Source organism: Epinephelus lanceolatus, chromosome 11 (assembly GCF_041903045.1).
Source record: "Epinephelus lanceolatus isolate andai-2023 chromosome 11, ASM4190304v1, whole genome shotgun sequence".
Classification (NCBI taxonomy): domain Eukaryota; kingdom Metazoa; phylum Chordata; class Actinopteri; order Perciformes; family Serranidae; genus Epinephelus; species Epinephelus lanceolatus.
The window spans coordinates 41,970,619-41,991,116 of NC_135744.1; the positions used below are offsets into that span (position 1 = coordinate 41,970,619).

Genomic DNA, 20,498 nt, shown 5'->3' on the forward strand with positions numbered 1-20,498 from the left:
ACGTGGGAGGGAAGCCGCGGCTGGTCAGTCCTTCGGTGATTCTCTCATAAGTCGGCCCGTTCTTCACCGTCCCCGTCATCTGACGGTTAATGGCCTCTTCGTTTGCGAGGACAAGGAGGGCGCGCAATTCCTTGTCTCCCCAGTTGCTCATCTTTACAGTGTCTGTCAGGTTTGTGTTTCCCTCTTGCTACTAGCTGCTCGCTAATTCCTGCTATCAGCTGTTTCCTGTTTATCCACCACCAGTGGCTTGAACGTGCAGCGTCATCAACAACTCCTCCCACAAGTCATCAACAGCTCCTCCCGTGGCGGAAGGGCGCCTCGGTCTTTTTAAACCAAAGGGGTTCCGCCAATATGTCTACCCTACGAGGCGGAAAATTGGGCACCTCAGATCAACTCACCAATCCGGCTCTGTGTGTCTAAACGCTCGCAGCTTGCCGACAAAACGGCCCAACATTCGCCGAAAATCTGGCAGTGTAAAAGGGGCTACTCTCAGCACTGATGGCAGATACTTGTAAAAAGGAGAGTCTGTTCATGCTCCATACTGTATATAACTTTTGTTGGGTCAATTGTGGTTTTGCCAGTCCGGTCTGGTGTAGGAGCTTAAACCGGTTTGGTTTTATGCAAACCTGCTGAAACAACATTTGTCATTTTGACACATTCTTTTCACATTCAAATTAAAAAGTAGCCTACATCAGCAGGCTGTGCTGAATCCACCTAGTATTGCATTATTACAAGCAATAGCAAGCAATAACAGAGAGGCACACGTTGTGCTTGTTTACTATAGAGTTCATGTGTTCTTTTGGGTGACGAGAGAAGATGGTGGTTAGTCTCAAGAAAATGTAAGCTGTGCCAATATAGCAACATTTCAGATTTCAAGCCAACAAAAGAGGGGTCCTAACTGGCTGCAGGTGACACAGTGCCCGGTTCAGAGCAGAACTTTTATCCAATGGCCTATTTCTATTTATTCCTGTCACTTGCTTTAAAAGCACCACAATGGAAGAGGAACGGCTGATTTATGAAGTTGAAATGAGGGATCATCCTTACAACACCTCCTTATTTCACTACAAAAACCAAAATAAGGTGGCAGCACATAGCTGGAAGGAGTTGGTTATGTCTCCAGTCTGCTCTTGAGTGCTCAGCTGACAGGTACCTGGTTTGTTTACATGATGTAAGAGAGGTGCATATTTAATGGATTCAATGTGGACAGGGAGCTCCAGTGTTATGCCATGCGGTGCAATAGTTGGACACTTGCCAGCTGTTTGCACACAGTGTGCAATGTGTCCCACTCAGGAGTGACTGCTGAGTCAAGTGTGACACCTAGAGGTAATGCTCCTTAGACTGGTCCAGTCAGTGTTTGGCTTAGTATCAAACGGTTTAAACATTTTTACACCAGCCCAACCCTATATACACCACAGTGCCAGTGGCTATTCAGACAATGATTTCTGTCCCTCTCCTCCAAGCCCTCGGGCACTAATCACCCCTCATACACTCCACTGTTTTCTCCTGCCGTCTTTGTCGCTGCTCACGCCTCCATCACACAAAGCGCAGTGTAGCGGTCACTAACGAGAGAAGGAAGCTGACATGCGCCTCGCTTTTTTCATGTATTGGTAAACAGCCTCAGGGTCTGAGCCTACATTCACTGCATGGACACTCATTATACAGCAAATATGACATTTAAACCCAAACTCACACCAAATAAATACAATGATCAATACATGCACACGTTTTGTCTCCACATATTGGTTATCCTTAAGATGAGATAAATAGGTCCAACAACTTTACAGTCAGTAGAATAACTCGTGATTATTCTACAGCATAAATGATGGAGGGAGGCATAACATTTTACATGAAATCAATAGGCATGCATTCAACTTTTAAACTCCCAGAGAGCAACAAAACAGCATAAAGTGACAAAAACAAGAATGTCTGTAACCAATAACCAATTATGAACTGATATGAAACAAGCAGTTGGATGGGACCAATGTAACAGACACCCCAACAGTGCCAGCACTGACATTCTAGATAATCAATAATCATAAATAAATACAGGGGTGGAAAGCCACCCTGTGTGAAGCCTGATAATGTGACTGGATTTCACCTGTAAATGGAAATTAAAAAGACATATACAAGTGTGAAATATAAGGAAATATATGGTGCTAATAAACACCAGCTGTAATGCTTTTTTTTACCTTTATGAGTCATTTTTGCAGTAGATACCAGCCGGAAGGACATTTCAGCTGTACACTTGGTGTGCACACAAACACTTAGTGTGCAGTTACACACAGTCCGTCTTGTATAACAGCATTGACGTACATTAATATGAAAAGATTTGTCTTGTTGAGGGATGCAATAATATGCAATGAATTACCTAAAAAAAATAATGCCAAACCACACTTATAATAACCTCTCCTCCGTAGCTCATGTTGGAAAGATTCTGACAAAATCTTTATTATTTGCCACACAGAGAAGCACCCCAAGTTCAAAGAAAACATTGCACTGTAACAAAAAAGTTGTATAAAGCCGTTTGTTGGGGTTCAAGTGATGTCACTTGAGTCAGCATCAGTTTTAACATAAATTATAGCTGCTGCGCAGCGATGGGTCGGGTCCGGGCATTTTTAGGCAATTCTGAGCAACAAGCAGAAGAATTGGAAGACATTTAGGAATTTAGCAACACAATCTGCCTTTTGCATCAGCTGAGGCTTGAACTCACAATCTCTGAGACTAAGAATCAATTTCTATCTCACTGAGCTAATTAGTCAGTGACAATTCACGCGTAGCTTCACAAACTGACTAAGCCAGACGTGCAGGTTTAGCAGCCGTCCATGCATGGAAAAGCAGATTTCAAACCACTGTAAAAAATTCAGTTATCAAAACAAAAATCTGAAAATACACATATTGCATCTAGACAGCATGGAGATGTTGGTAATTTGTTTGTAACAATGATTGATTTGCTCCATAAGTGAAAAACTGATGTTTAAAATTACCATTTTTACATTGACTCTAATTGTTCACATTAGAGCAAAATTCAAAATGCTGTCAAAAATTCAGTTTTTGAGATAGAATTCTGAAATTTGCCACACATCATCTACCATGACTCTAGAATTTTGTCTTTTTTTCATGAACATTGAAGATTTATTTAGCAAGAATTTGCATGTATATGTTTACAGTACCGTTTACTGTCAAACATTTTGATGCACTGTAGGCTCAATTTTTGATAAATCAAAAATCTGAGAAACATAGTTTTTGTAGGACAGTCTGAAGATGCTCTGTAGCAAGTTTGGTGTCAACTGAGCAAAAATTGTGGGAGGAGATAGGTTTAAGAAGTTTTACAGTTTTTGAAAAAAACAGAGTGATGAACTTCATAATTTTTAATAGGTTTAAATGTACAAAAGTTTCTTCAGTATTGAGGCTACAGTTTGATGAAAGATGTGAAGTTGTAGCGCGTATGGTTGATTTGTTATGAATTTTCAAAGTTTTGAAATTTAGACGCTTGCTGTAGCGCCACCATCAGGACTATTGTCTTGAGTTTATAGCTGAGGATATCTGGCATGAGACTGGACCTTTGTGCAAAGTTTGGTGAGTTTTCACCCATGGGAAGTATGATTTCCTCGGAAGAAGCAAGAAGAAAGAAGAAGAATACCTAGGATAACAATAGTGTCCTGGCAGCTTAGCTGCCCGGACCCTAATAATCTGCAAGTGTGAAGCTAGAATGAAGGAAACTTACCAGACCTCTGTAGCCTGGTCCTCGTCGCTGCGTGACTCTAGTGACTTGAGGTTAAATTCGTCACCGGTAGCGCAACACACCCGAAACATGAACCAAACTTACAGCAGTCACGTTGCATTATGGGTAATGCAGAGGGTGGTAAGAAGAATGCTTGGACTGAAAGTAACAATTGTTGTGTTTTAGTTACTTATAATGAGCTGTTTATATCTACATATAGAGATGGTCCTCTTTCAAAGAGTCTGCCGTGTAGAGGGCAAGGCTTGTCTCAACATTGGGGGGCACATGTGAAACTGGAGGTTTGGGGGTCCTCCACCAGAAAATGTTGTGCATCAAACACTTGATTTCCTGCATTCTGATCATTTTTCTGCACCAGTTTACAGTATAAATATCTTTATTGTTGTCAAAATAAAAATCCTCTGCTGCTTTAATGATTTTATTGGGGGGTCAAATGCGATGCCCTCATCCCCTATGTCCCTACTGAAATATAATGGTATGCGCTATGTTGTAGTATAGTAGCCCAGAATGAACAAACCAAACACTGGTTCTAGATAGGGCCTTTTGTGTTTTCATGTTGGCCACCGTAGTTCTCCCACACGCTTGGTACATGGGAGAAGTTTCAACTGATTGTAATCAACAACCTCACCACTAGATGCCACTAAATCCTACACACTAGAGCTTTAGATTGTTCATTGTGAGTCAAATAATACTGTATTATTGGAGCGCAATGCTAAAGCCTTATAAAGGGAAGCTGTTCAAGTTCTTTTGTCACAATCAGACCTGATTTGGCCCCGCTGTGCACCCCTTGTTTTCACACATAATGTTTTGAGTATTTGTCTTGCTTCAAGTTAAAAATCATTCAAAAAGTAAATCATTGTAAATCATGTTTATCATCATTATTATTATAATATTATTATTATCCATAATAATAGTAGTAATAAATATTAGTAGAAAGCACAGTAAATCGACTGGCTAGGAACTGCTACTGTAATTGTATGTTTACAGTTGCAGTGACACTGCTACAGCAGGAAAAGCACAGGTGTTACTAATAACATTAATGATGGCTCTGTGCTGTGGGTGTGTGGTCTAGTGTGACTGTGAGCTAGCATGCACAAGACCATGATACTGAAACACAAAAAATCAAATGGAATCAGCCATCATTATCAGTCCTACTAGTTATACCTGTGCAGTCCCTACTGTGACATGTCAAAATGTCTTGCCTATATATGAAAAGGGTCTACTGCTGGTTTTCTACACATTTTGTTGTGGTGATGTTTTATGCGATAAGTAGATGATGACTGCTTACTCTATTCTGAATGCAGGCTTTGTTTGCTGCAAAGTACTCTGAAACTTTGCTCATTGCGGCCCTCAGGCAGTGACAGGCACACTAATTAACCATTTAGAACAATAATCTTGAGTGCACTTTTTCAGGTCAGCTAAATTGGTTCAGACATATTTCACAGAGTAAAATCAGCATCAGCACTTTTAAACTCAATAAGGTTGGTCATTTTCAACAGTAAGTTCAGTTAATGAAGTGCTTTACATTAGTACTTCCATACTTAATAATTAAACTCCACCAATATCAGAAGGAAATAATGTCCCTTTTCCCCACTACATTTAGGTGTGATGCATTTTTACAGATTAAACCACCCAGCAGTATTTAAAGTATTAAATTTAACCAAACTCTCCAATCCTCTAAACCAGTCACATTAAATGCTGCTTAAACATTATGGCACCACTAAGTATAAAACAATCGGGTATGATATATCATAATATTACATTATGAAAGGGTCCTTTCTGCATGGGTACATTTTTACATTGATGTTTTGTTTAGTCTGTGAGGTACTCTGCAGGACTTTTACTTGTAGTTGACAATACTCTACATCGCGGTATCTTACTATATAATGACGAAAACTCTGTGTGTGTCTGTTCCACGTTTTTCTCCTCACTGACTTGGTCAATCCATGTGAAATTTGGCACAGTGGTAGAGGGTCATGGGAGGATGCCAATGAAGCAATATTACATCAATTGGCCAAAGGGGGGCGCTATAGCAACCGCAAATTACAAACTTTGAATGGGCATATCTCATGCCCCGTATGTCGTAGAGACATGAAACTTTGCACAGAGATGCCTCTCCTCATGAGGAACACATTTGCCAAGAACAAGAACCCATAACTTCCGCTTATACAGATTTTCTGCCATTTTGAATTTTTTGAAAAACACTTCAAATGGATCTCTTCCTAGAAAGTTTGAGCGATCTGCATGAAACTGGGTGAACATAATCTAGGGACCAATATCTAAAGTTCCCTCTTGGCAAAAGTTGGAAAACTTACTAAAACTGAGCTTCTATAAGGCAATGAATATTGCGGAGGGCGTGGCTCATCACATGAAGGTGTATAACATCTCATCTAATTTCTTATCTAGGCCTAACCGCCATATGGATTTTTACTAAACTTGGTAGATATGTAGAACAGGACGCCTCAAGGTGACTGGAGAAATTTAACTCTAATTGGCAACTGGGTGGCGCTATAACAACAGAAAAATGCTTCAAAATGGCTAAAATGCGGCAGATCGCTGTGGCTCCCCCTGTGGACCAATGTTGGTGTTGTTTCTAATGTTTGGTATGACTAAGTCATGGTATGGTATGCTGTACATAATCACAGAAACTGTCAGTGTGTCATTCTGTCAGTCAGTCATTCTGTCTGTCCCACGTTTTTCTACTCACTGACGTGGTCAATCTATGTGAAACTGCGCATAGGCATTGAGGACTGGCATAGGTAGAAGGTGACAAAGCTACCAATGGCTATGGACTAGTTTATACTTTAATTTAGTTCTTCTTCCACCACTGCTCATTCCTCCCCTAGAAAAGCTGCCTCATTTTTGAGCAGACTGCATGTTGTTCACACTTCCGGCCTGCAGGTGGCAGCGTCTGTCTTGTAGTGTTTTGCCACTCACGCGATAGGACGACACAGAAGAAGAAACTTTGACTTCCTGTATCCAACTGAAGGTAAGTTAGCCTTTATTTGTGGCGCATTAATGTATTTATGTATTTACTAGGGCGTTTATGTTTACATTACGGACCATTATGAAAGTAATGTTATAATTCTGGGTAAAACTCACGTGCCTTGTTCACAGTTTGAGCCTTCATGGTGCGCCAGTGTGTCACACACAGTCTGCGGTCTTTCATCGTAACGTTAATCTAATTCCTGAATTCAAAGTTATAAACGTAAATCACAATCATTAAACCTCGCTTATGTTATTTGGTAGTTGTTATATCGAAGTCTGTTTCCTCGTCGGATAGTGTTTACCTGTGGATAATGCGGTGTCCAGGGTTTGAGATAAGATTTGGTTTCTTCCAAAACGTCACAGTCACTGGGTTCAGTGGCGTAAGGTAGTTACAACGGGATTCAGCGGAGAGGGGCGACTTTTCTCTTATAGAGAGTTTCTATCAACATATAACATATATATTCAGTTACGCCACGAGAATTTGCTGTTGTATTTGACGCCATTCCATCAGGCTCAGTAACCCTTTTTAGAAATACTGGCAGACCTCCACCCACTGGTGTCTCCCTCCCCGCTGTGGCTGAGTCACCTGTTGGAAAAATCTGTTTTTCTAAACTTCCTCGAAATAATAAGAGTATTCGTGCTTTGTTTCAGAAAGAAATTGTATCTATTCCAAATGTCGTGTTTTACTGGAGCCGATTTGTAAACAACATTGACTGGAAAAAAGTTTGGATGATTCCTCACAGATACCTGATAGTAAACAAGGTGAAAGAAGTGTCGTTCGGAATAATTCACAGATATTATTACCCTGCTAATCATTACATGGTTAAATTTAAAAGAGACACATCAATACAAACTGGTCTTTTTGTGAAGACCACCCAGAAACTGTTTTGCACCTCTTTTGGTATTGCTTACACACCAGAACAGTTTGGCAAAACTTCAGCAGATTTGTCATTGACCATATTTATAAAGACTTTGCCTTATGGTGGGAGAATGTGGTATTTTGCTTTTATAGAAGTCAAAGTAAAGAAAATAAGTACTTCATTATAAATGTATTAATTCTGTTGTTAATTCCACATTCATAAATGTAAATTCAACAGTAAAAAACCTAATTAAATAACTTATAAGCCTCCCCTGGCAAAGCTTCAGTTGTCCTTATTTGTATTTTATATGTTCGTTCACTATTACATATTTCCATCTCTGTAAGTCACATCTGAACTGTAAACCACTTTTTGCAAAAAAGATGACTGATGAAAAAATGATGAAAAAGGTAGTTACAATGGGCTCCTGTGCACACTATTATGAGGGGCCCTAGTCACAAGTTATGAAGCACACACACACACACACACACACACACACACACACACACACACACACACAGTTTAAAGGGATAGTGCACCCAAAAATGAAAATTCAGCCATTATCTACTCACCCATATGCCGAGGGAGGCTCAGGTGAAGTTTTAGAGTCCTCACATCACTTGCGGAGATCCAAGGGGAGAGGAGGTAGCAACACAACTCCACCCAATGGAGGCTGACGGCGCCCCAGATTCAAACGTCCAAAAACACATAATTGAATCCACAAAATATCTCCATACTGCTCGTCCGTAGTGATCCAAGTGTCCTGAAGCCCCGACATAAAATGTTGTTTGGAAAAACGTCATTTGAACTCTGTTTTTAGCCTTATTGTAGTGTGTAGCTCTCACTGGCTCTCTGTGCACCACGCTCATGTGCTTTTCACGGCACAACAGCGGAAGAGTGGAGCTGGAATACCAATAAATGTCAAAACGAGGATATGTCACAGTTGCAAACAAAAGTTGCTACCTTTGTTTCCTTTGGTATGTCCGTCAGTCAGGCTGAGAGATATGCAGCCTCAGTTTTTGACTATTTAATACATGACGGATATGATGGTGAATCTCCAGAGTGGGCCAGAAGCAGGTTAATATGAGGAAGGAAAAAAAGATCAGCTGTGTAATCTGGAGGGAAAAAACTTCAGACCTAAACTTAGATTATTGTGGTTTCCAAACTGGGTGCTGGGGCCCTCAGAGGGGTCCCAAATTAAATATGAGGAGTTTTTCCCTTTCCCACATGCATGTGTGTTCCTTTTGAAACACAGGTGGTTGTGTCTTACAGTTCATGTGTTGTCAGCTTTACAATTGATTTGGCTCAGTTTTCACAACAGAGCAGCAACACACAGTTTAAGTGTGCAAAATGCTAAACACAGACTTCTTTTCCTCAAAATGGGCTCAGAATCTCATACAACAGCACGTTAGATGAAAACAGCACTGTCACATTATAAAATTATCATTCAGCAAGTTTATAACAGTAACAAACAGACACAAACATCTGCATCCTAGAGTAAGACTTTTACACTACTGTAGATCTGTGAAAGGTTAAATGATAATTCTGTTGTGCTTTTTTAAATTAGTTAAATTTTCTGTTCTGTGTCTACCATTACATCTGTGCAATAAGCATTTGTAAATGTGCAGTATCATAATGTAGTGCAGTCACAGGCTGAATAAGCTCCAACAGAAGAAACCTGAAAATCTGGTTTGGTGTAAAGTTTCTTTTACACCCTGATGAAGAATTTATTAACTGACATGTTATATTTTACCCATGTTTGTTTTTCTGCAGGTACAGACAAGTTACTGTCCTGAGACCCTCCCTGGAGAAAGAAATTTCTCACTGAATGAGCTCATCATGTTAGTGTTGGGCTGACCCTTTCTATGACATGATGGATGACAGTGAATTGGAGGCGATAGCCACGCCATCAGGCAGCTCTTCCATTGGGGATGCAGTATCTGGTAGAGCACAGAGTGTGCCTGATGGTGAAGTTGACGAGCTCTACTACATCCCAGAGAGAAGACCTTCTCTGGACCTGGGACCGAGTCCAATGGATACCAGCCACTGGTACTGACATTTTTCATTTACAAGCCCCAGGGGTCCTCTCTCTCTCACTGTAGGGTAATTACTCTGGGTAGTATTTTTATGGAGAAGACTGACAATATATCTGAAGTTGAAAAACAACAACTAGCCCTGTCCTTTCATTTGCTTTCTAAAGGTGGTAGAGTACAAAGTAAATATTACTTTCTTGGGATTTTCCCTGACGTTTAAATGCAAGTTTAAAGTTTAATTTGTCAATTTGTCATAAAGTAAGAAAACAGTCAAAATGGACAGATGTACAGTGTTTCCCACAGAATTAGAATCTTTGTGTGGCGGTACCTAGACTCACAAGTCAGTCTTCAGACGCTTTGCTTAACTAAAGACTGATGACTTTCTCCATGATTTTGTGTTTAGATGGGCGGATACAATTTCAGAATTTAAAAAAACCAATGTAAACCAAATTGCAGAACCAATAGTAAATCCGCAGGGCGGTCCTTTGGTGGCTCGCTGAACTCTTGTGCTCGTAAACATAGTCCGACTAGAAACACGTGCAGCGGTACAAAATGGCTCAAGTCGCTGTAAGTCCTTCATTTCCACAATCTTGTGGACTGAGCACACGTTTGATAAAACGGAGTTAAATCTCTCGGCATCCATTTTCAAGCTCTCTGTGTGGTTGTTTCCTTGCGGATGAGAAAAGGGGGAGCGCACATTCCCGGGAGGGCGTGTCCTTTTAAAAAATGCAAGAGCCGTTGCTTTGTTGCCAGTCGTTTTCTCCGGTGTGTTAAACACACTTTAGAAAGGAGTGTCCCCAGACCATCAGAAGGCGGAGATCTCTGCTTGTCTGGTAGCGAGACTAGGCGGTACCTGACGACTGTCTAAATTCTGATGTTTTTGCAGCACTGTGAATGCAGCGCCTCATGAGGTCTTTTTTTTCCCCAGCAGCAGTTTGTTGAGTTTGAGTTGCAGGGTGGATAATTAATCAGTTGATCCGATCAGAGTTGATCAGATCAATGGATGAGAGGAGCAGCTGCCGCAGAGGCAAGTGAAAGCAATCTTTTAGACCCGGCACAATTAACAGATCATGAAGAATCAGGGGATCAGTGAGACTGAGACAGAGGGGATCTGCAGAATCCTCAAACTCCAGGGTCTCATGAGGAAGACACACTATATATATATGTACATCTGGTCCGCTTTTATGTTGCATTACCATTCACCATGAGTTAAAAATATGGGTAATGGGGTGTAATATACCTGGATTTAATAAGATGAATGTATCATGTTAAATCCTGCTTCTCTACCTGTGTTTGATGGTTGTCTTTTTCCCTTTGATGTGGTTTTGAAAAACATGAAGCATGCACAAAAATAAAAGAATTAAACAGAAGTAGGTTTATTGAGTTATCTAAATATCTTATAACAACAGTTCATGTACCAGGTTTGAGGGGGTGTTGTGTACCTGTCTCTGTCTGTATCTGTTGCTGTATGTTAACAGTTACCTCACCAATTTTCACAGAAAGATAAGATCTGTCATTACTAAAGCCTAAGTGTTCTTGTCACCACATACCTCACAAAAGATACATGTTAAGTGTCTGCAGAATCAATACAAAGCCAAGAAAAGGAAAAAAATAATAAGTCCATGCTTGTCCTAAGTCTTTGTAGTCCCCAGTTCAAATACCGTGTACACTGACAGCCTTGGTGCTGCTTGAGAAAGAGCACTAAGGGTAAAATTGGCTGCGTATCTGGCTTGCACTATGGAAGCATGTGATTACTTGTTATGTGGCAAGTAAGCAATTAAAAAACTGTCACTTTTTCAGGCATTATGTGGACCAGGCCTCTGCTCCAGCTCTGAGCTACAATACAATGACAAGTGAGGAGAACTTAAGCACCATGGATGTTGACGATGGATCCTCTACGAGGTACAAACAAGACAGAGTATTCAGCAAAGCTTATATCAGTCTATAAATTGATGTATTCATTCCAGTAAACCCATGAAGCAGCTGTGCTCGTAGCATGTACCTTTCAGTATACCATATCTTGTTGTTACTGTCATTGGAAAACTGTAATGACATGTTGTGGTTACACTGAATGTAATTCAGACCCTCTTGTCATCATGTTTTAGGGTCCAGCTGGACAGAGCAGATTCATACTCAAGCTGCTACTCCTTTGACAGTGATGACTGTGAAAAAAGAATCCCCAGGTAAGATATAAACCCAAGTCATGGCACTTGCATGTTAGTGTGTGTGATTACATACTAAACTGACACTAATATATGCTTAAATCTCTCCACTGTGGCCTCACCAGGGTTAAAAGCAACGATGATGCAGTCTCAGAGCCTTCTGGCACACCCGAGTTAATCCAAGACCCAAATGCGATCAGGCATCCCTCACTGACAGTGGCTTTCACTTTTAAGGTTAGTCTGTGTTTCCCTTTTGTCTTCATCTCTTTTAAAGAAATGGTGTAGAAAATATTCTCTTGTTGAAAATGAGAACACTGAATTTTATCCTTTCTCTGGAATCAGGCTATTTGTGCAACCCTTGGGAAGCTGACTGAAGCAGACTTTAAGAGATTCAAGATGATGCTGTGGAAGCGTTACCCACAGTCATTCAACACTCCTCCCCAAGGCATGGACATGGTGGACCTTGTGGACCGGTTACTTGAGTGTTATGACCTGGAGGTGTCTTTGCAGATCACCAGAACCCTTCTTGAGGAAATGGAGCGAAATAATATCATTGATTTTCTCCAGACTTTGTGCATCAGAAGTGAGTATGCTTCCATATTTATTAACTTGTTATCACTGTTAAAAAAACGTTGACCCCAAATGACCATCGCTATATTAATTACTCAACTTGTGTCAGAGTTCTCATAGGCCTACGGTGAACGAAGAATCCAAAAATTGAGAAAATTCTTGATGAATTTAAGTAATAGGAGACCGCGTTTGTGGCGTGTGTGTTTCTTTAAAGTTCTTTTGTGGGCATTGATTTAAAAAATGATGAAAAACATCCCTTCACACCTTAAATAGCTTAGATATAACTCTATACCTTTGGCTCATTTTGTATGCGCAGATATGCAAATGAGTCCTGCCCCTCAGCTGTTTGCCGACAGTTTGAGTGTACCTGCTCACCTTTGACTCTCCTCATTAAACACACAAACTTCTGCTTGTAATCGGCACTAGTTAACATGAGCCTTTGTTGTCTACATGATCTAACAGCCATGTGTAAACCTTTTTCCCAATTGTGAAAATTAAACTTGAATTACTAAATACCAATGCAGAGGTACACCTCCTTCTCCTCCGATACCCCTCAGTTGACAAGATGACTTTTGTGGTGTGTGACATAACAGATTTTGGAAGTCACAATCCATGGTTTTGTGACTTTCATCGATACACTGCAGTTCCAAGGCAGAAATGCTCAGCCAGGGCTTGACTGCTTATTTTGCTCATGATATATGTTGTAGCATATAAAAAAAAACGAAAAGGGACAAAAAAACATAGGGACATGTAACAAGGTCAAAACAGGGTGCTTAAATATCCCTTGAAAGTAGCTCATTTTTAACAAAAGGCTTAAAAAGTCCTTAAAAAGTGCAAATAAACTGCATCATATATAGTTTGACTGAAATTTTGTTCATGTCATTATAGTCTCGCTCACCAGACCTTTCTCAAGAAAAGAAAGGTCTGGCTGGGCCGACTCTCACTTTAAGATTGGAGGAAAAAAAAAACCCGGCTGCTTGTATTTCTTTCAACCAATCACAATCGTTCTGGGCGGTGACACAGCAACGGTGCGCTTGCAAAAATATTGCCGGGGGGAAACAGGTTTTGGTGTAACCCGCCCACAAAAATATCACCTACAGGACGCGAACCATGGCAGAAAAATGGCTACATCCCCGCAAGATCAAGCACCGCAAAAGTTAGTAAAGGACGTGTTGAAAACTGCTACACAACCGGAGGTGGTAGGGCGGGACTTCAGTGGGTGGCTCGTTCTGCCCAATGAGAGGCTGATCTATGCAGCGAACTTCCGCCCACTCAGACTAACGTCATTATAACAAAATTGCTCAGAATTAGAAATTCAGCTTTTCCTACGTGCCACTTTCAGATGTTTCTATTTTAATGAAGACTTTTCCTTACTTCATAATTTGTACTCCTTTTTGTAATGAGTCGACAGTTCTGTCTGATAACAGGCAAGTGCAGCAGGGTTTCTCCCTCTTCTATTGAGCCTTGTGCAGGCAGGTGTGGGGCAGGCAGGAGGATGCTACATGCTGCAGAAGTGGGAGTTCAGTTGTAGTGAGTTTCTATGGTTACGCTGACGCTCTCCCCCTTGATTATCTGAATTGAAACTTCTTGTAGCATGAGGAAGTGGTTCATTATAGTAGTATAAGCAGCACAGCTCTCTTAATTCATTCCATTCACTTGTTTTATGGATTTTATACAGTTATGCATGAAAAGAGTGTTTTAAGTAACCCATCACACATTGATCACATCATTTGTTTATGTTCAATAAAACATTATGTTTAAAACTTAATTTCTAGCTTTGAGTGAAGTCTTTGAAAATGGAAAAAAATAGTGCTGTAAAAACATGATTTTCTGTGAAGGGTTGTTTATGTATTCTCAACAAAAGATAGGGATAGTATGTATTCACAAGGCAAAGGAGATGTTGGTCAAAGTGCACTTTAAATAAAGGCCACCAAGTTTTGAAGGAAATGAGAGAATCATTTACATTTGCATTTTCCTTTTTTTCAGATGAAGTACGTCACGAGCTAAAGGAGACTCTGAAGAGGATGTATGGCAAAGTGTATGAGGACTGGGCCATGCAGGGAGAGAAAAGGCCTCTTGATGATATCTTTACTAATCTCCACATAACCTCAACATCCAATAATGGCCCAAATCTTGAACATGAGGTCCTGACCATAGAAAAGCTGGACACCAACCACAAGGAAGGGAAGCTGCTTTCTACTGGGGATATCTTGAGCGCTGAAAGGCTCGAGCAATCAAGCTTAAAGTTATTGCTGGTCACAGGAGCGGCGGGGTCAGGGAAGTCTATGGCAATCAGAAAGTTAATCCTTGATTGGGTTGAAGAGCGTTCCCACCAACATGTGTCCTTCTTGTTTCCTTTGCCGTTCAGAGAACTCAAAAAGTTTGAGGATTCTGAGGTGTCCCTCGTGGATATAATTCAAACACTCTACCCAGAAACAAAAAAACTGACGGAACAGGATTATAGAAGCGACGACTGCAAGCTAATGTTTATCTTTGACGGTCTCGATGAGTACAATGGCCCGCTTGACTTTCAAAACACTACGCTTGTCGGGGACCACAAAGAGGCCACCACCCTGAACATCCTCGTGGTCAACCTCCTCAGAAGTAGGCTGCTCTACCGTGCCCTATTTGTGTTCTTCTCCCGGCCGCCAGTAAAGCGCTGCATCCCTTGGGATACACCTCGTGATCAGATAGAAGTGCGTGGTTTCCGTGACTCTGAAAGGGAGGAGTACTTCAGGAAGAGATTTAAGGACCCAAATCAAGCAGCTCGAGTTATTGCGTATATCAACTCCTCCAAAACCCTCCGCATCATGTGCCACCTGCCCTTGTTTTGCTCACTGGTGGCTGATGAGCACCAGCACATATTTAAAGAACAGGGAACAGGGGCTGAAGTGCCAAGGAGCATCACCTACATGTACACAAAGTTGCTGCTTGCACTCACACGTCAGCATCACACATTTAGAGCTCGATATTGTAGCCCAGATAAAGAGAGAGACTTCCTCATGAAAGTTGGAAAGTTGGCCTTCAACATGCTGGAACAAGGCCAGTTCAAGCTCAAGAAGCCTAAGTGGCAAGAGCACGGAGTGGATGACACGGAGACAGTGATCAAGAGCGGTCTGTGCATGCAATACATCACAAAGACAATGGTTTTCTATCAGGATAAAGTCATCAGCTTTATTCACCCCACCATGCAGGAGTACCTGGCTGCCCTTTATGTGTTTCTCACCTTCACAAATCAGGGGAAGAACATTTTTGAGCACCAACTGAAAGACAAGGTCAGGGGAATATTCAAGGCACACAAAGTGATGGAGCTGTACAAGAGCGCTGTGGACAGAAGCTTGCCGTATGAGGACGGCAAACTGGACATCTTCCTGCGTTTCCTGTTTGGCATGGCTCTTAAGACCAACCTGGAGCTTCTCCAGCCATTCTGCACATCTTCTGTAAAGTGGTCAACATTCATTGAAGATGCTGCTGCTCTCATCCGGAAGAGGATTAGAGAAAATGAGTATCCTGGCAGAAATAGCAACTTGCAGTGCTGCCTGGACGAGCTGGGTGTGTGAGCCTCAGAGGCAGCATCAGTGGATCCGACTCTTTTAAACAGTGATCACTGCGCTTAATCATTTTGATGCAAAATAATTGTCAAGGCTTCTGCTGAATTCTGATGGGAGGAAAACTGTTCCAGATGTGGAGGAACAGGTTTCTCTCCCGATCAATCAACATGTGCACTAATGGAGCTTTAGAACAATTAAAAACATAATAACTTCTGAAGTTCAGCAGTATACTGATGTACCAGTGATGTGAAAACAGAATCCTTTCAGGTTTGGTGTGAGTTGATGAGTGTTTATATAGATTTAAAGAAGCTGAAAGATATTACGTGGCCTTATTTTGGGAGTTTATTTTTTTTCCGTTTCCATACAATCAAATGTTTTTGATGGACATTATTAATTATTTCCTGTGGTGCCAGCTCATGCTTGATATGTCATGACATGCTTCTTAAAATGCCTAATATTTCTTTGCACTGCGTTTTTAACACAATATCATAAGCATTATGATGGTTGCTCTAAACCAAAATTTTATGGCAGAACTGAAAATATGTTAGAACTGAATTATTTTGTACTTTTAAGTGTTGCTGATCACAAATTATTGTTTGTTGGCTGCTTGCATTTAAGCTACAGTTGGTAACTTTTATGACAATAACTTTGCTTGAACTGTCACTATACTCTGAAAGAAGTAAATCAGGCAGACAGTCTGAAAGAAAATCATGTCCCACCTCGTCTTTGTGCTGCTTCCAGTAGCATTTGATAGAAACTACCACGGCGCACCTAAAATAACCAATCAGAGCTGATGAGTCCTAACGCAGCTGTCAGTGACTGCTTGTGCGGTCAAACTAGACAGCGCTGATTACTGCATTGCCTCGGGAGTAAGACATTGTGTAAACCAGCTGCCATGTTAGAAACAGTCATCCCAAGCTCCATGTACCAAGCACCACCCACTGGCTGCAGCAACTTTCTTATTTTAAGCTTAACAGTACGCTAACATATAATTCTGTAAACATTTGAGAAATAGGCAATGCAGTGACACAATCTTGACTTACATTTGTGAGCGCTGCCTAGTTTGACAGTTTGACGGCAGTTCACGAGCAGTGATTGACATCTGTGTTAAAGACTCCTCAGCTCTGTGTCTCATTTATTGCTGTGTGAATATACAGTTTCAGCAAATATATACTGAACCGGTCAGTGGCAAAAAAAAGCACTTTTAATGCATAAACTTATACGGGACGCATTTGCCCCCGTTACCGTTTTAGCTCGTTTCGCGGCTGCCGGCTGCATCCGCCTCCCTCAATACTGAACCAATTTTAAAACGAGTTGTACCTATGAATCATACGCACAGATAAACATGGGGAAATAGAGCCCAGGTTGAAAAATACCAAAGTTATCCTTTAATGTTTTGGTTTGTAAAACAGTAATCACATTGAAGAGCTGCAGTTTCTGTACTTGTTCATTTTACATAGCTAAAAAGCATTTGCCCTTAAATCTCAGTAATCACCCACCAGTCACACATGTAAGTGTTGTTATACAGGTTATGATAGTACTGACAGTGATACCCATTGGAAAAAGGTGGCAACACTAATAATAAACCTCAAACCCCAGAGGAGTTTGTGGATGAATTGACTGATTTGACTTTGTCTCATTATGAGTATATTTTCATATGCTCCAAGAATATACACTTTCAAGATGCCTTATTGGCTGCTGAGAGAAATTTACCAGAAAGCAATTTCTGGGTAAGGTTAGGAAAAAAATGTGGTTTGGATTAAAATGAATAGAGGAAAACTCTCTTAGCAAACCATGTGTATTTATTGCCAACGAACACAGACACTGAAATGATGCACAATCATAGCACATAGCTCAGCAATTAACTGTTACAATATTCTATATATATTCTGCAGTCAGTAAATATTAGCTTTGTGTAGTAGAGTCATCTAAATGGCAGTAATTTAGGGTGCATGCAGTTCCACAAGTGTTGCCTCTGGACGTTGTGTTTCTTGGATAAACATGGTGGTTCTCAAAATGCATGAAATCTTTACCAGGAGAGGACAGTAATGTACTCTAGTTTTCCCTCCCAAAGGATCAAAAGGAGTGGCTTCTTACATTTTAACACAGCTTGTCTCACTGATTGGAACCCATCATAGGAAAGAGATCCACTATTGTGGAACCAAATGCACCCCAAGTTTTGTACGTTTCTTCTGCAGAGTTTTCTCAAACCAACAATATGGCACAGAATAGTACATTCACAGATACAGTTGGCTCTTGTGAAAGTTGTTTGCAAGTCAAACATGTCTCAGAGCGTTAACCTGCCTCTTTTTTCCTCCATGACAGTCGTTAGTAACTGCTGCTGTTAACGTTACATTCTTCTGAGTCATTCCAGTAGCGTTTGACACGACACAGGTGAAGGTGGATTTGAGGTCCTCTGGCGTGACTTTCTTCAACAGCAAACTCCTCTGTAGGATCGCACCATCGTCTAGAGATGATCTGAAACAAAGTACTGCGTTAGTCACGGGCTTGTTTCAGAATCCTTCATTTTGTCTTTTTTTTCTTGCTCTGTCAAGGTTATTTCCATTGAAGTGAAAACTCATAATACTCACTCCTCTAATTCTACTATTCTGCTATTGCTGGGGGTGTCTTCAGGGAAGGAGTCATTGACGAGCCAATAGATGAGTGTCACATCTTCACAGTTTGCAGTCGCTTCACAGTGAAGAAACAGCTGATCACCTGTAAGCCAGGACACATCCAGACCCATCATACACAATATGACATAGCTCCAACACATATACAGGAACCCTTCCAAATAGCTTCATTATAAAAATACCCAGTAACAGATTCTGTAAGCTGTAAAAACACTTGTTGGTCATTTATGTGCACAAGTGTTACCTGGCTGAGCTCTTATTTTGACGTGTTCTGGCCCAATGATCTTTGGAGATTCACCTTCAGAAACTAAAGGAGAAATTTAGGTTAGCACAAAAATAAAATTACATGAAAATAAAAAATGTGTTGCCCACAAATTATACCGTACCTGGAAATCCATCCACAACCAGCAGACACAGAGATCCGAAAGCTGCAGAGATACAACACAGTCACAACCAGTGCCATAATACAGTAAGAAACTGACAGATGTTGGTATCACAAAGCATTACTACCTTTGATCACGGACGACAGGCTCATTTTGATTCCTCCAGTGAGACCTCTTTGCTGTTGACTGCCTGTTTGGGATTACTATATATACACAACTGTAATTCACTTCCCTACGCCCACTTCATACTTGGACATGCCGTACGTGGGGATTTCCTCACTAACTTGTCAACACACACACTGGTTACGTAAACCAAAACTGCTGACTAATTTACCACTCTCTATCTCGTGATACCAATCGTCCCAATATATGTCACCCAGTGGTCAATGTTTTAAATGTTGGCAAAATAAACCTCAAGGATGCGTGGATAAATACATCTGCACACAATCTAAACCATGTGACATTTATTAACTGATCTTGATCAAAACATTGACAAAAAAACAGATTGATCATGTTAGCCTTGTTGTACACGGTCCCTTCGCTGTGTGGGTTTGGAGAGAGAGAGGTCCAAGTAAAAGATAGCTGACATTATGAGCCATTTACTGTGACCAGTACCTCCAATAACCAACCATCTTCCAGCAACGTATGACTAGAAAATACACATGTAAAGGGTCCTTGGATTGAACAGATCACATAAAATAAGACATCAGCACTCACATTGACTGAATCATCATTCTCTCCTCTTCTGATCAAATTCAGTTTGAATTAACGGTTTTATCCAAGTTACTAACTCAAATCGTAGCTTTGGTTTGTGCTTCCTGGGCCGCTCCAATTTCAGAACAGTTAACCAAATATGCACAGAGGAGAAGTTTACTTAGAAGGCTTTCGGCCAGAGATCTGTTCATTTTAACCCCAAACCACATTTGTTTCCCTTAACCCTGACCAAGAAAACCCTTTCTGGCAGAAAGCCCTTGATGCAAACTTGTCCCAACAGCACCAAATATGACCAAAACCTTTTCTCTCTTATTTATTAGTCATACCGATAGTTTGGGTTTCATTTGGCCAAGCTTTGTGATATGCACCTCTGAGATTTCTTTTGCCAATTCAATACAGTGGAGTTAAATTTTAATAGTAGTGCATAGAATCCAGCAATGTGTCACTTTAGAAACTCAGAATAATCCTCAGAACACTGTCAATAGTTTCATGGCGACTCTTCCGTAGGTAAAAAGTAGTTTCAAAGATAACACCTGGCACAGCCGAAACAAACCTATCAGTATGGCTAAATGCATTTAGAGACCTTGTTTGGTAGACAGTGACATTCCTCCTCTTTAAATCATAAAGACTTTGTGACGAAAGATATCGTACAAGGGGTAAAGTTCAAAGTAAACATGACTGTTTTTGCCCCGTTGGTATGGATGAGTATCCATGATGACAGCAAGGACATTTTAAAATCCTGTAATACCCAGTTCCATCTTAACAACTACTGGAAGAGGAATCCTCTGTTTTAGTGCGCTTAACACTTTTTCACACTATGAGGAAGCCTCCCGTCACATGACACGACTGGCAGCGTCAAACAGCTATA

General features: G+C 40.8%; 2 protein-coding genes across 2 annotated transcripts; one reads left to right on the top strand and one right to left on the bottom strand.

Annotated features, from left to right (window-relative positions):
• Positions 1–6,675: 6,675 nt before the first annotated feature.
• On the top strand, positions 6,676–16,608 carry nlrc3l1 (NLR family, CARD domain containing 3-like 1). The gene is made up of 7 exons (XM_033635950.2): positions 6,676–6,728; positions 9,358–9,633; positions 11,418–11,519; positions 11,723–11,800; positions 11,905–12,013; positions 12,122–12,362; positions 14,336–16,608. Exons 2-7 carry the CDS (start codon positions 9,455–9,457, stop codon positions 15,907–15,909), a joined length of 2,283 nt encoding a protein of 760 aa, XP_033491841.1. The 5' UTR covers positions 6,676–6,728; positions 9,358–9,454; the 3' UTR covers positions 15,910–16,608.
• A 1,076-nt stretch (positions 16,609–17,684) lies between these two features.
• On the bottom strand, positions 17,685–20,485 carry LOC117271971 (interleukin-1 receptor accessory protein-like). Its single transcript, XM_033650576.2, has 5 exons — positions 19,044–20,485; positions 18,920–18,961; positions 18,778–18,840; positions 18,492–18,618; positions 17,685–18,378 (listed from the first exon to the last, which is right to left on the bottom strand). Exons 1-5 carry the CDS (start codon positions 19,066–19,068, stop codon positions 18,177–18,179), a joined length of 459 nt encoding a protein of 152 aa, XP_033506467.1. The 5' UTR covers positions 19,069–20,485; the 3' UTR covers positions 17,685–18,176.
• Between the last annotated feature and the right edge of the window lie 13 nt (positions 20,486–20,498).